Here is a 14,003-nt window from a genome sequence, read left to right as displayed (position 1 = left end):
ATCTACAGATAAAATCTCGACATAGAACCTTGGTCACTGACGGACTAAACAATCCTTGAATCAAAGAAAATGGATGTTGGATCATGTCCGACAGATCACTTGCAAGCAACTCATCATGAGTACTCATATTATTTTTGTTCAAAATATAATTATACTTTATTTCAAGGGATAAAATCGGCATGTATAATAATAATAATATGAAACACATCAGTTTCGATTTCATTGTCTTGTGTGTTGTCATATTTACTTTAGCAAACACTGTAATACTAAAGATTAATGCTCAACCTATTCCAGATGCAGAACGTATGTGTTTAGAGAGATAGGAGAGAGAGAGAGATGATAGTTATTAACAATCTATTCTACTGCTTACTACAGTTAAATCAGTAGTATGGTTAGTCAGACACACAGGTCTCACAGTTAGAGAGACACAAGAAGATATCTGTTCGATGACCTCGATGTTTACATGTACACCCGAACCATCTAATCTATATACTCATATCACTAAAATGTTTGTATCAAAATGTGATTAATATTACTGATGATTAATAATAATAATAATAATAATAATACTCTTTTACACTTCTAGAAACATTGAAGTGACTGCATTCAATGCTACATCACTGTCACCTGGGTACTTGGGGATCACAAGCTTTCAATTCCCAGAGTTGAGATCAATGTCTTTGATCTTTAAAAACAATGTATCTTTTATAGGTACAACATCAACTCTTGATATGCTTGATATCTCCCCTTTGAAGATTTTAAAATCAATATCGTATGTTGAAGCAATATATATATATATATATATATACATTTAAATATAAATTATTTATTAAATTAATTAATTAATACTTTACTTTATATTCTTTTTGGTTTTGGTGTTTGGATAATACTAGTATTATCGATGATGGATCAATTAGTAGTATTCCATCATCATTTGGAACCAATATGCCTTTACTTGTCAGCCTTGAATTGAAGGGATGTCCAAATATTGTCAATGTGCGCAGTCTTGGAAATGCATCAGAGCTCAGATCAGTCGAGTTGTCTGGAACACGTACACTGGCACGTCTAGACGTGTTTACCATCAAGGCAAATGTTTATCCAGCCATCTTATCAATCAATTTAGAAGTGAATATTAGTACTGCTGGTATATCATATTCTTTAGGTGCACTCGGAAATCTAACTGAATTGTAAGTACACACACATACACATACATACATATCAAATGATTAATAATAATAATAATAATTCTTTATCTTTTTTTAAAAAAAAAGAGTTTTTAAACAAAATGGAGTTAGTGTTCTATCATTGGCTTTAGATAATAGGTATCTTTCTACAATGTATGTATAATAATAATAATAATAATAATAATAATAATAACTATCTTGAATGTGGATGAATATGAAATATATATTAATATTGTTTATGTATTTATTTATTTATTTAGACAATTGTTTGGAAATGTATCAGCTACACCAAGTCATCCAAAAGAGTTGGGATTTTTGTAAGTAAACTGAACCTTCTTATTCATACAACTAGTTGAAAATATTTAATTAATTAATTAATTGATAAATAATATTTTAGAGAACTTTTTAGTGCAGGTGCAACAGTTGCCCCTTTTGATTTTGATACGTATCCAAATTTAGAAACATTGTTTGTATCGATTGATTGATTGTTATTTTAGGAATTCCTAAATCCTAATTAAATTCTTTTCTTTTATTATTTAGATCAATCTATGATCATCAATTTACTACACTACCATTTACATCATCATATCGTAAATTACGTTATTTGTATGTAATAATGTTACATTCTTCCCCGAGTACTGTTTTATTATTAACTCTCTCTATTTTTTTTTTATTTAGAACTATTCAACGTGGTCTCACAACTATTCCACCTATTAGCATTGAACTTCCAATGGCGTCAATGTAAGTAATTAAATTAAATTAAATTAAATACTTATTGATTAATTGATTGTCAACCAACACGACATGGTCCACTCACTAATACCTCTACAACTATTTTGTTTTTGAATCAAAAAGTAATTTCGCAAACAATAATTTAACAGGCACACTTTCAAATGATATCATTCCAAGTGGACGTTCATCCTTATTGTTTGATGTATCAGATAATCCTCACCTGTCGGGATCACTCGATTCCAGATTCTGTCAACTCCGTACATTTATCGCCAACACATCTATTAACTCTGTTCCCGATTGCTTCAATTGCTACTATGACAAACAATTAGGATTTTCAGCAAACTCTCCTCCTGCCGTTGGATTCAAATGTCGTATGTAGAAAGAGTATATTATATTATTTTACTATTTAATAATTAATTATTGGATTGATTTAATCTATTATAGAAATAACATTTAATCAATTGGTATTTGGATCTAAAAATGGAATAGCTGAAATCACTGGTTCTAATTTTGGTTGGAAAGATGGTTCAAATTATTCAATCATCACTCCAAATACAAAAGTTGCGTAAGTACTCAGGATAGACCACTTCATCGTTCAATTAGTAGTAGTAGTAGTTAATATTAATATATTATAATATATGAAAATAGGATTGATTTTTTAGGAAGTGGTGCACCTCAAACAGTTGGATTAGAATTTGGAGATCTCCATTACAAAGAATTCCAGGTTGTGGATGCAACGATTATTGTAACGGCATCTAGTTTTGAACCTCTTACCAGGACATTTACCTTTAAATTGACCTATAACACCTTTCTCCCACACTATGTTACATTGCAATCAAGTAGTATGTTTGAATTCCCTTGCACTGTGCTAAGTTCATCTTCGACAACCAATACTCTGTTATGTCAAGTCGATCAACTTAACCCTGGTACATTTACAGCTACAATTAAAAATGATTATAATATCAATAAGGTTACAATTACTGCTCCAGGTATGTGAATGACGATAGTCTATTTTAAAAAAATATCTTTAGTATTTTAACTTTTTATTTCTTTTAGGTACTCAATTAATTTACCCATTGGTTACATCTGTTCAAATGATTGGTAATTTATCGTTGGCTGTGTATGGGTATTTTGGAGAATCAATAGATGTATATTATGCTTGGGTTACTTTAAATGGAACATTACAATGCCCAGTAACATCAAAGAATCAAACTACAATTCTTTGTACATTATTATCAGCACCACAACCTGGACAAGCATCGGTACAAGCCAAAATAGAAGATTTCTTTTCAGCAGTCAATACTATCTTTTATCCATTCCCACCATCAATCGATTTAAAACAAAAATGTATTGAAGATACATTAAATTGTTATGGTCATGGTCAATGTAGTGACCAAGGAATATGTGTTTGTGATCAAAATTATTATGATAATTGTAGATATTTTAGTATGTATTAAAAACAAAACAAATAATAATAATAATTAATATTAATTCTATCTTTTTTAAAAATTTACTTTAGAGAATCCAAATGTAACATTTGTTCAAAACGATACAAAACCAGTTGCAACATTTGAATTGGATGGATATAAATTCTTTTTCTCATTGGTTGCGATTCAAGAGTTGGATGTTGACGATAATGTTGTACAAGAGTTAATTGTCGATCAATGGAATGTTACAGATCAATCAGGTGATGATCTACATCACTTCATTACAGATTGTTGATCAATTCAACATTGTATCCAACACTATCATCAATTGTCAATGTCACATCATTGATTGAATATTCAACACAAGACAGACAATTACCATTTGGAGATAGTATTGTATCAGTTGGAGCAAATAGTATTAAAGTTGGTGTAAATGTCACTGGATGGCAATACCAATCGATCCTATCACATCTCAGAGTTGTATTCTCAACGATTGTCAATAATGAACAATCAACCATTCAATCATGTTCCTCTAGTGATATTCCAACATTTGAACAGATACTAGGAAGTGATAGTTATTTAAGAGTTATCAAGAATGATACACAATTCTATGGTAGATTCCTCTCGTATTCCTATTCAGATGGTAGAAAGACATTTTCAAGAAATGAATTAATCAATCAGACCAATATCATTGGAAACAACAACAATGAATCATTGGCATTGATTGGAGTTCATGTACCTCAATGTACTTTTTGTTTACTAGACCCAGATTTCAGTGCATTGGTCGTCAACAATGAAAAGGTCGATTGTTCATCACCATCATCATCCAACATGTGGAAGATTATAGTTGGATGTGTTGTTGGTGGAGCTGTATTTATAGCATTGGTCATTGCACTTGTATTCTATCTTCGTGATAGTAACTCTACAAGACTAAAGATAAAAGCTGCCAAGAGTATCTTTATGAAAAAAATGAATAAATAATACAAATAAATAAATAAATTATTAATAAATATTCTGTATATTTTTAGATCTTTTTGGCGCCAAATAAACACATTTTTCCAAACTCGCTGTAACATTAGACGAGAACAGAAAGCTGAACGTACATACATTTAAACAAAGATACATACAACAAGTTTATTCACTACTACAAAAAATTGTCAATTCCTTATTGTTGTTGGTACAGTCGGTCATATGCTAACATAATAATCGATCGACCCAACAAAAATGTACATCACACAAACATGTCAATGAATACAACAAACGAATGCAATTATAATTTAATGCAAACTTGTAAACAATCTTTATTGTCAACAATATTGTTGTCAACCATTTCACGAGTCATATGAAGTGCCTAATTATTGGACGATCTCGCTTATATAAATATATTTGTATATACCCACCACACACATATTTTTAGATCTCTCTCCCCCGAATTAATAATAATTATTATTATTTTCATGTGTGTATGTATATACAGATAATAATATTTTAAAACAACATCGCATTGTCGAATATATTGTTGATGTTGACAACCCTATTAATTAATTCAATACATGTTGTAAATAATGGTGTTGTTATCTATTTTAGTTGTTACTATAGTAACTGACACAACAATAGAAAGACCTTGTAGTGCTGGAATATGGAGATTATAATAGATCTATTAGTGCTCTACTCTACTTGTGCGAGAGACAGAGACAGAGAATAAAAAGATGGACAAAGATGGAGAAAAGATATTCTAAATTTCTTGGGGGTAGGTACCTATCTATATGACTATGGGTATATGAAATATCAGATAAACATTCGAGTGCATACCCTCTCAACCCAAAGGCAAGGAGAATAATAATAATAATAACAATAATAATAATAACATCTTCACCATGGTAACTCTTCCCATCTTTTTATTCATAATAATTCGTTTTATTTATAAACATATATAAATTAAATATATATATATATATATATATAATCCAGCCAAGCTACTACCTCTTTTGTACCATTAATTGCCAATTTAATTAATTAAATTCACATTTATTTTAAAACAACAATATCCAAATTTATAAAAATAATAATATTGTTATTTATTACATCACATCCTACTAAATATAAATGAAAATAGAACCAGTAGCAATCATTGGCATTGGATGTAAATATCCAGGAGATGTGTCCACTTTAGATGAATTTTGGCAATTAATATCCCAAGGTCATGACTTTTTGACACCAGTTCCAGGCGATCGATGGAGTCAACATCTTTCAAGCAAAGAACAAAAACTAAAAAATACCATCGGTGGTTTCATCTCTGGTATCGATCAATTTGACAATGAATTCTTTGGAATATCTCCAAAGGAATCTTCTCAAATTGATCCACAACAAAGATTAATTTTACAAGTATGTACATACTACATTTTAATATTTGTTATCTTACTTATATTTGTATTTATTTTTTGTTTATTTTTTAGATATCAATGGAAGCATTAGAAGATGCAAAAATATCATTGAATCAAATAAAAGGAACCAATACAGGAGTATTTATTGGATCTTCATCAACAGACTATCAAAGGAATATGGAGATTGGAGATATTAATCAATTTAGTACGGTTGGGAGTAACCCCTCATTTCTGTCTAATAGATTGTCGTACTTTTTGGATATCACAGGTCCGAGTATGACGATCAATACTGCATGCTCATCTTCATTGGTTGCCTTGCATCTAGCAGCCAATAGTATTTGGAATGATGAGTGTCGTATGGCTATTGTTGGAGGTGTCAACTTGATTGCATCACCTCAACAATCGATCGATTATGGTGAGGCTGGTCTAACAAGCCAACAACCTCAAGGACGTTGTTTTGCATTTGACGCCAGAGCCGATGGATATGTCCGATCTGAAGGAGCCGGTATTTTAATTTTAAAAAACCTATCCGATGCTCTAAAAGATAAAGATGAAATTTATTCAATCATTTTAAATACTTCAACCAATACTGTACGTGATAAATATGAAAATAACAAACAATTTATTGATAATTAATATTAATATTTATTTCCATTTTGTAGAATGGAAAAACACCAAGAGGAATAGCAGCACCAAGATCAAGTCATCAAGAACAATTAATTGAACAGTTATTGTCGCCACTTGGAACCAATGCAAATGATATTGGGTATTTTGAGTGTCACGGTACAGGAACTCAAATGGGTGATTTAAATGAACTGACAGCTATTGGAAATAGTCTTGGAAAGCTTAGAGATAATCCATTACCAATTGGAAGTACAAAGGCTAATCTTGGACATTTGGAAGGTGGGTCTGGTATTTGTTCAGTAATCAAAACAATAGGTTGTCTAAAAAATAGATCCATTCCACCAATGTGTCCTCAATCATATGCTACTCCCAACCCCAACATTCCATTCAAACAATTAAACCTGTATATTCCAACTGGGTCTACTACAATCCCCTGGATTGAAAAGACAAGGTTGGCAATTGTCAATAGTTTTGGTGTCGGTGGTAGCAACTGTAATGTATTGTTATCAAGCTTTGATCAACTTGATCAAAATACTATCAACATTAACAATACCAATACAATGTCTACTGTTGATCAAAAGATGATTGATGTATTTACAATATCAGTCAATCGAAATAGAAGTCAAGGTGAAGAACAATTAAAACAACGTATAAAAGATGTATATGAATATATTCAATCTAATCCTAAAGTTGATATAAAGGATATATGTTATACATCGACTGTAAGAACAAACCATCTTTCCAACAGAGTATCGTTTGTTGTTGATTCAAGAGACAATTTACTTGACCAATTAACTGGATTCCTTTCAGATAATTTCGATACCAATACTATCAGATCAAATAACATGACTGGGACTGGTGAGATGATGGAATTTACAAAAAAGAAACTTGGATTTGTATTCTCTGGTCAAGGTCAACAATGGATAACAATGGGAAAGGAATTATTTGATGTTTCAAACACATTTAGAACAGAGTTTATAAGATGTTCGTCTATGTTCCAGGCAATCTCTGGGTGGTCGTTGGTCGACAAACTATTCGACACGAAAAACAAAGAAGAGATACACGGTACTTGGTTGGCACAACCATCCATTTTTGCATTCCAAGCGTCTCTCACTGTACTCTTGAGAGAATGTGGAATCATTCCATCTGCGGTGATTGGACATAGTTTGGGTGAGGTATCAGCAGCCTATGCATCGGGGATGTTGACATTGGAAGATGCTGTAAAGTTGATTTGGCTTCGTAGCACTCTGCAAAACAAGACAAGTGGATCGGGTAAAATGTGTGTAGCTATGGCCAATGCACAAACCATTCAACACCTTATCACCAAACATGGATACGCAAAGAACATTTCAGTGGCTGGCGACAACTCACCCAAATCAGTTGGCGTTGCTGGAGACCATGAATCAATGAATAGTTTCCTCTCTATTCTCGAATCGGCCAATATATCTTACAAGTTGATTCGTATCAATGCAGGATTCCATTGTCATTTGATGGATAGTATCAAAGAAGAGTTTTATAGATTGTTCCCCAAGAATTTCCAGTATGGTCAATCTATGATCCCAATGTACTCTACGACCACTGCCACACTCATCACTGACCCATCGCAACTCAATGTCGACTATTGGTGGAATAATATCAGAGAGACTGTGTTGTTTAGGACTGCCTTTGAATTGGTCCGTGCCAATGAAGAGTTGGATGGATTCTTGGAGATTTCTGCTCATCCCATCATCGCTCTAAACGTGTCTCAATGTTTGCGTGGCAGTGATAACGGTTCACACGACGACCATTTTATTTTACCAACTGTTAATCGTGACGCACCATCCATGGAGACACTACTTGTCACACTCTCCAAACTATATGTTGGAGGCTATGATATTGATTGGAGTGGTATTTATCCGATGGCCAGACAAGGTGGTCTGTGCAAAGCAATCAAACTACCACACAGACGTTGGAACATGGACCATTTTTGGGTTGAAAACTATCAGCTCAAAAATGATAGATTGGATGTACCACGATACCCAAGTCTCACACGAAGAATTGTTTCACTCCTTCCTTGCTTTGAGACAAGATTAAACTCACCTAGATTCAAGTATCTATTGGACCATTCTATCCAATCTCTTTCAATCCTCCCATACTCTTTTTATTTGGAAATTGTTTATTCCTCAATGTATGAACTATTGGAAAAGGAAAACAACAAAGATGACCACCGTCACTTCACAATCAATCAAATGGAGATAAAGAATGCATTAGTATTAGATTCAAAACTATCAAATACAATCCAAATTCAGTATAATAGTGATTGTACAAGTTTTGAAATTGGTAGTTTACAATCAAATGTACAAGTTCCTCAACAATGGGTTGTTCATGCAGTTGGTCAAATTCAATATATTCAACAACAACAACAATCCAGTGCTGCCAAAAGAGTTGGTTTTAATTCAGTATCTTTATCCTCCTCTACTACTCAAAACATGGTAGTATTGAATGGTAATGAATTTTATGAAAAGATTGCAAAACATGGTTATCATTATGGTCAAAACTTCCAAGCTGTAAAGAAAACAACCTTGTTGGATCAAGACACTCAAATCTCTGAAATCAAATTACCACAAACCGGAGATTGCAAGATGCACTGTCCATCTCATTTTAGACTGGCTCATCCTTCACTTTTGGATGCTTGTTTACAAGGTACCTTTGCACCATTTGAATTGGATCATCAATCACATTCACGTGGTCTATGGATCCCCCAGAATCTTGGTAAATTGGAACATTTCCAAAATGATCATCATTCATTTGCCTTTGATGACTCTTTATATTCATATTCCAAAATTATTTCAAGAAATGATCAATCAAAAATTATAACAACTTCAATTACATTATGTGATTCTAATCAAAATACTTTATTGGAAATATCAGATTTGGTATTAAAGTGTATTCAATTTACAAATCCTCCACTTCAACAACAACAACACTCCTCATCCACCTCCCAAAAACAATCAACATCATTTTGGGGATACGAATGGAATGAAAGCGATGAAGGTGAAATTAGAGATACCAACAACAACAATAATAACATACCAACCGTCATATTTACAAATGACAAGTCATCATTCTATACTCAACACTTAATAGAGTTGTTTGGTAATAATCGTCGTGGTCAATCATCAAACATCTATGTTGTGGTATCTGATGAAACATCAACTATCAATCACCAAGATTTGGAAGCAATCGATGAACAAGACCAAAATGAATCAAATGACAATGCCATTGAAGTAGAGATTGTCAATAATGGAATAACAGTGATTCAATTGAAAAATACTGTCGATCCCAATCATTCAATGGAACAATTTCAAGAACTATTTTCAATATTATCAGAGAATCATCGATCAATGTCTTCTGTAACATGGAGATTTATCCTACTCGCCGATTCATTTGTTGAAAGTCAGAGTCAGACAAATGTAACCCCAATGCCAACTTCTGTTGCTCCAATTATGATTGACAGTGTATTGGATGTTGAAAGAAATTATGCCAACTTGCTATCGTTGATACAAAATATAATGAAACAAGAGATTCGAGGAAAGTTGTGGATGGTTACCAAAGGTGGTCAACATGTTAATCCTATAGACACTGTCAATCTATGTCAATATTCACTCGTTGGTATGATGAGAACCGTGTCAAATGAATATCCACATCTGCAAGTATCAATGATTGACATGGACTCTAATCCTTGGAGTGATGAATCAAATATTTCACAACTCGTTAAAGAGTTGCACCGTGAAAATAGTCATTGGGAAGTTGCTTTTAGAAATGGTAAAAGATTTACTTATCATTTGGTTCCTATTCAAACTCAACTAGAATCATATCAATCAAATGAAACTTTTAGTAGTTCCCCAAGATACGAGGCGATTGTTGGTCAAGGAGGAATCATTGGGACTTTAAAATTGGTTGAAAAACCAAACCAGATGCCAACACAACCAAACCATGTAAAGGTCAAGGTAACCAACTCATCTCTCAACTTTAGAGACATTCTCAAGAATCTTGGAAGAGATTATGATGTTGATCAACTGGCCACTATGGGAGACGAGTTTTCAGGAACCATTGTTCAAGTTGGACCTGGTATAGACCAAGAAAAATCATTCAAGGTTGGTGATCGTGTGTTTGGTATTCACATGTCACGATCAATGACCAACTATGTGTGTTGTCCAGCCGATCTTGTATTCAAGACACCTGATCAGTGGACCGATGAAATGGCATGTACTATTCCTTTGGTATTCCTCACTGCATGGTACAGTTTGTTAAGTCAAGCTAGATTGGAACGTGGGGAAAGTATCCTTATTCACAGTGCGTGTGGTGGTGTTGGATTGGCAGCTCTTCAAATTGCAAAGCATATTGGTGCCGATATCTATGTAACAGTTGGCACAAATGACAAACGTCAGTTCTTACAGAATGCACCATATTCAATCCCAGCTCATAAAATATTTGATAGTCGTTCACTCTCTTTTAAAGAAGCACTTATGAATGCAACTGGTGGAAATGGTGTTAATGTGGTTCTAAACTCTCTATCTGGTGACTTTGTAGGACACAGCCTGCAATGTGTAGCACCGTATGGTAGATTTGTGGAAATTGGTAAAAAAGATATCTACTCTGATTCTAAACTTGGTCTATACCCATTCCGTAACAATCTGTCTTATTTGGCTGTAGATATCATGCAAATGACCCTAAACAAGAGATCTACTCTATCCCAATTGATGGAAAACTCAATGTTGCCATTATTTAACCAATCCATCCTCGAATCACTCCCTCTGACAGTGTTTGGTGTGTCGCGTCTCGTTCCATCCATCAGACACATGAGTGCAGGAACTCATATCGGCAAAATCATCGTACAATGGTCGCAAGACCAACTAGATGCTGCCAAAAACAATGATCTGACCGTTCAAATGAACCATAGAGTTCGGTCAGAGGGTGGTACCCATCTCATTGCTGGCTTTGGTGTTTTAGCGCAATCAACAGCCAGAGTATTGGCACGACTAGGTGCATCAACCATTGTGTTTGTTAGTAGATCAGGTATGGATAACAACTCGTCAGGTGACAGACAATCAATCGTAAGTGAACTAGTTGGACAAGGGGTAGATGTACATGTCAAGAAATGTAATTTAGAGGATCCAATGAAAGTAGATGAATTGATTCAATATGGAATGGTGTCACTTCCACCAGTTTGTGGTGTGTTCCTTGCAACTGGAGTACTCAACGATAAATTGATTTACAATCAGTCGAGTGACTCTATCAAACCACCACTTCGATCAAAAGCATGTGTTGCGATTAACTTGGCCAATGCAACTTCTTCCATGACCCTAGACTACTTTATCACAATTAGTTCATGTACAACGATACTTGGAAATCTTGGGCAATCAAACTATGCAACTGCCAATCGGTTTGTCGAAGGCCTATCACATCGACTCCGACAACGTGGTGTACATGCCACATGCATCCACCTCTCTCCAATCCCATCGTCCGCTGGTATGGCCGCCAACCACATGGTCCTCTCCAACCTCAACAATATGGGATTCACTCCATTTACAAGTGTCCAACAACTTGAGTCTGGTCTTGTCAATTGCTTCCAACACGATCCATCCTTTAACAACATCATCTTTTCCATTTACAACTACAATAAGTGGAATAATGCTATTCCCAACTTTAGAGGATTAAATTCATTCCTTCAATTAAATGAATCTATTCCACAACAAAAAATAACATTCATCTCAACTACTACTACCCCTGCCCCTTTCAAACCACTACCATTGACTATTGAATCACCAATAATCCTATCAACACCCAAATCCAATTTACCTTTACCAAACATCATTGATAAATTTGATCAACCAAAAACAAAACTAGTTCCAACTCCAACAACAAAGAAAATAATTAAAAAGATAGTCAAACAAAAGAAGAAGAAGAATTTGTCAACAACTACTCCCACAATTGTTGCTGTACCAACCAACTCTAATCAAGTTGAACAAGGAGAAAAAGTATTAAAACAAGTATTGTCTGATATCATGGAAGTAAAGATGGAAAAGATTGACAATACTATACCATTAAAAGACTATGGTTTGGATTCATTATTGGCAACTGAATTCTCAAATACTATTCAAAACAAGTTAAACGTATTTATTCCAAGTTTAACATTATTGGATCGTAAAACAAATATCAATCATATTGTTAAAAATATTTTATCAAAATCTGGATCACCAACATCATTGGAATCAAAACAACAACAACCAGAAGAAGAAGAAGAATATGAAGAAATAGAAGTGGAAGAAGAGATTATAGTTGAAGAAGAAGAAGAAGAGGAGATTAAAACAACTATTCATAAAATATTAAACAAAAAACAACAACAAAAATCAATTGATCAAGATATCATTATTACCAAACCAAATAATAATTATGATCAATCTCCATCACACCAACCTTCTTCTTCATCATCTTCTAATAATAATTCAACAATAATAATGGAAAGTGAAATGGCAACTGTAGTGATTGGAATTGAACCAATTGGAGCACCATATCTTAAACAACAAAAAGATATTATGAAATTATTTGAACCAAGTGTACCGGAAAAAGAGTTCCTAAGAAATGTTTATAGTAATTGCAAGATTCGTCAACGTCACTATTGGTTTGACATGAAAGATTTATCAATGATTGATGCCAAGACTAGTGAGAGAAATCTAATGTTTACCAAGTTGGTCAAAGACACTGTCTTGCAAGCTGCTGAAAGAGTCATTACAAATGCTGGTATTGACCGTTCACTCATCACTCATGTGGTGGGTGTCACTTCAACTGGTATGCTCGCTCCGTCCATTGACGCTATTCTTGTTCGTGAACTCGGTCTCTCTGACACAACTGGACGTACCATGATCAACTTTATGGGGTGTGGTGCTGCCATTATCGGCCTGCGTACCTCATGGGTTCATGCTCGTGCCCGTCCCGGTAAATATGTCCTGTTGGTGTGTGTCGAGGCCAGCTCGATCAATATGGAAGTCGATCTAGCGAGTCGTGGCGATCTCGTCAGCAATTGTATATTTAGTGATGGTGCTGTCGCCACTCTGATCAGTACACAACCACGCTCACAACTTGGCGGCAAGGGTTATGTTGAAATGGTCGATGATATCTCGTACCTGATGGAAGATTCTCTCGATGCCCTCCACATGCATTTTGGAGACAAGGGTATTAACCTCACACTCCGTCCTCAGCTATCAATGTGCATTGCTCGTAATATCAAGCCCACCATCACCGATTTCCTGGCCAAAAGTAATTTGACGGTGCAAGACATTCACTTTTGGGCCGTCCATCCTGGTGGCCGACGTATCCTTGAGGCTGTCCACGAAGGTCTCGACCTCGCACAAGAAGAGTTGGCCGACTCTTATGACGTGATGAAATGGTACGGTAACATGGTATCCTGCTCCGCACTCTACGTACTCAAACGTGTCATGAACCGTATCCTCCTCATGAAACAAGAAGGTAGTTCCGGTATGGACCATGGAATGGTCATGGCATTCTCCCCAGGTGCATCCATTGAAGCAATATTATTAAAATTAATTAAATAAAAACAAAAAGGTTTATTACCAAATTATATCACCTAAATAAAAATAAAAAAGATAGTT

At 34.4% G+C, this 14,003-nt stretch overlaps 2 protein-coding genes across 2 annotated transcripts; both read left to right on the top strand.

The window, feature by feature from the left end:
* Positions 1-69: 69 nt before the first annotated feature.
* On the top strand, positions 70-4,391 carry DFA_09641 (uncharacterized protein; the record flags this gene model as incomplete). The annotated part of the gene is made up of 17 exons (XM_004352243.1): positions 70-181; positions 253-303; positions 376-508; positions 587-772; positions 894-1,187; positions 1,272-1,337; positions 1,445-1,501; positions 1,582-1,650; positions 1,725-1,790; positions 1,863-1,925; positions 2,040-2,287; positions 2,361-2,481; positions 2,565-2,905; positions 2,973-3,362; positions 3,436-3,565; positions 3,631-4,295; positions 4,372-4,391. The coding sequence occupies 17 exons, from the start codon at positions 70-72 to the stop codon at positions 4,389-4,391; spliced, it is 3,012 nt and encodes a 1,003-aa protein (XP_004352295.1).
* A 1,058-nt stretch (positions 4,392-5,449) lies between these two features.
* stlB (putative polyketide synthase) lies at positions 5,450-13,946 on the top strand (the record flags this gene model as incomplete). Its single annotated transcript, XM_004352242.1, has 3 exons — positions 5,450-5,728; positions 5,800-6,318; positions 6,390-13,946. The coding sequence occupies 3 exons, from the start codon at positions 5,450-5,452 to the stop codon at positions 13,944-13,946; spliced, it is 8,355 nt and encodes a 2,784-aa protein (XP_004352294.1).
* Between the last annotated feature and the right edge of the window lie 57 nt (positions 13,947-14,003).

This window comes from Cavenderia fasciculata (assembly GCF_000203815.1).
Source record: "Cavenderia fasciculata unplaced genomic scaffold Scf_EU5ZYIE01EUG8B-5, whole genome shotgun sequence".
Taxonomy (NCBI): domain Eukaryota; phylum Evosea; class Eumycetozoa; order Acytosteliales; family Cavenderiaceae; genus Cavenderia; species Cavenderia fasciculata.
Note: the sequence above shows the minus strand (reverse complement) of the source record. Positions and strands in the feature narration are given on the sequence as shown.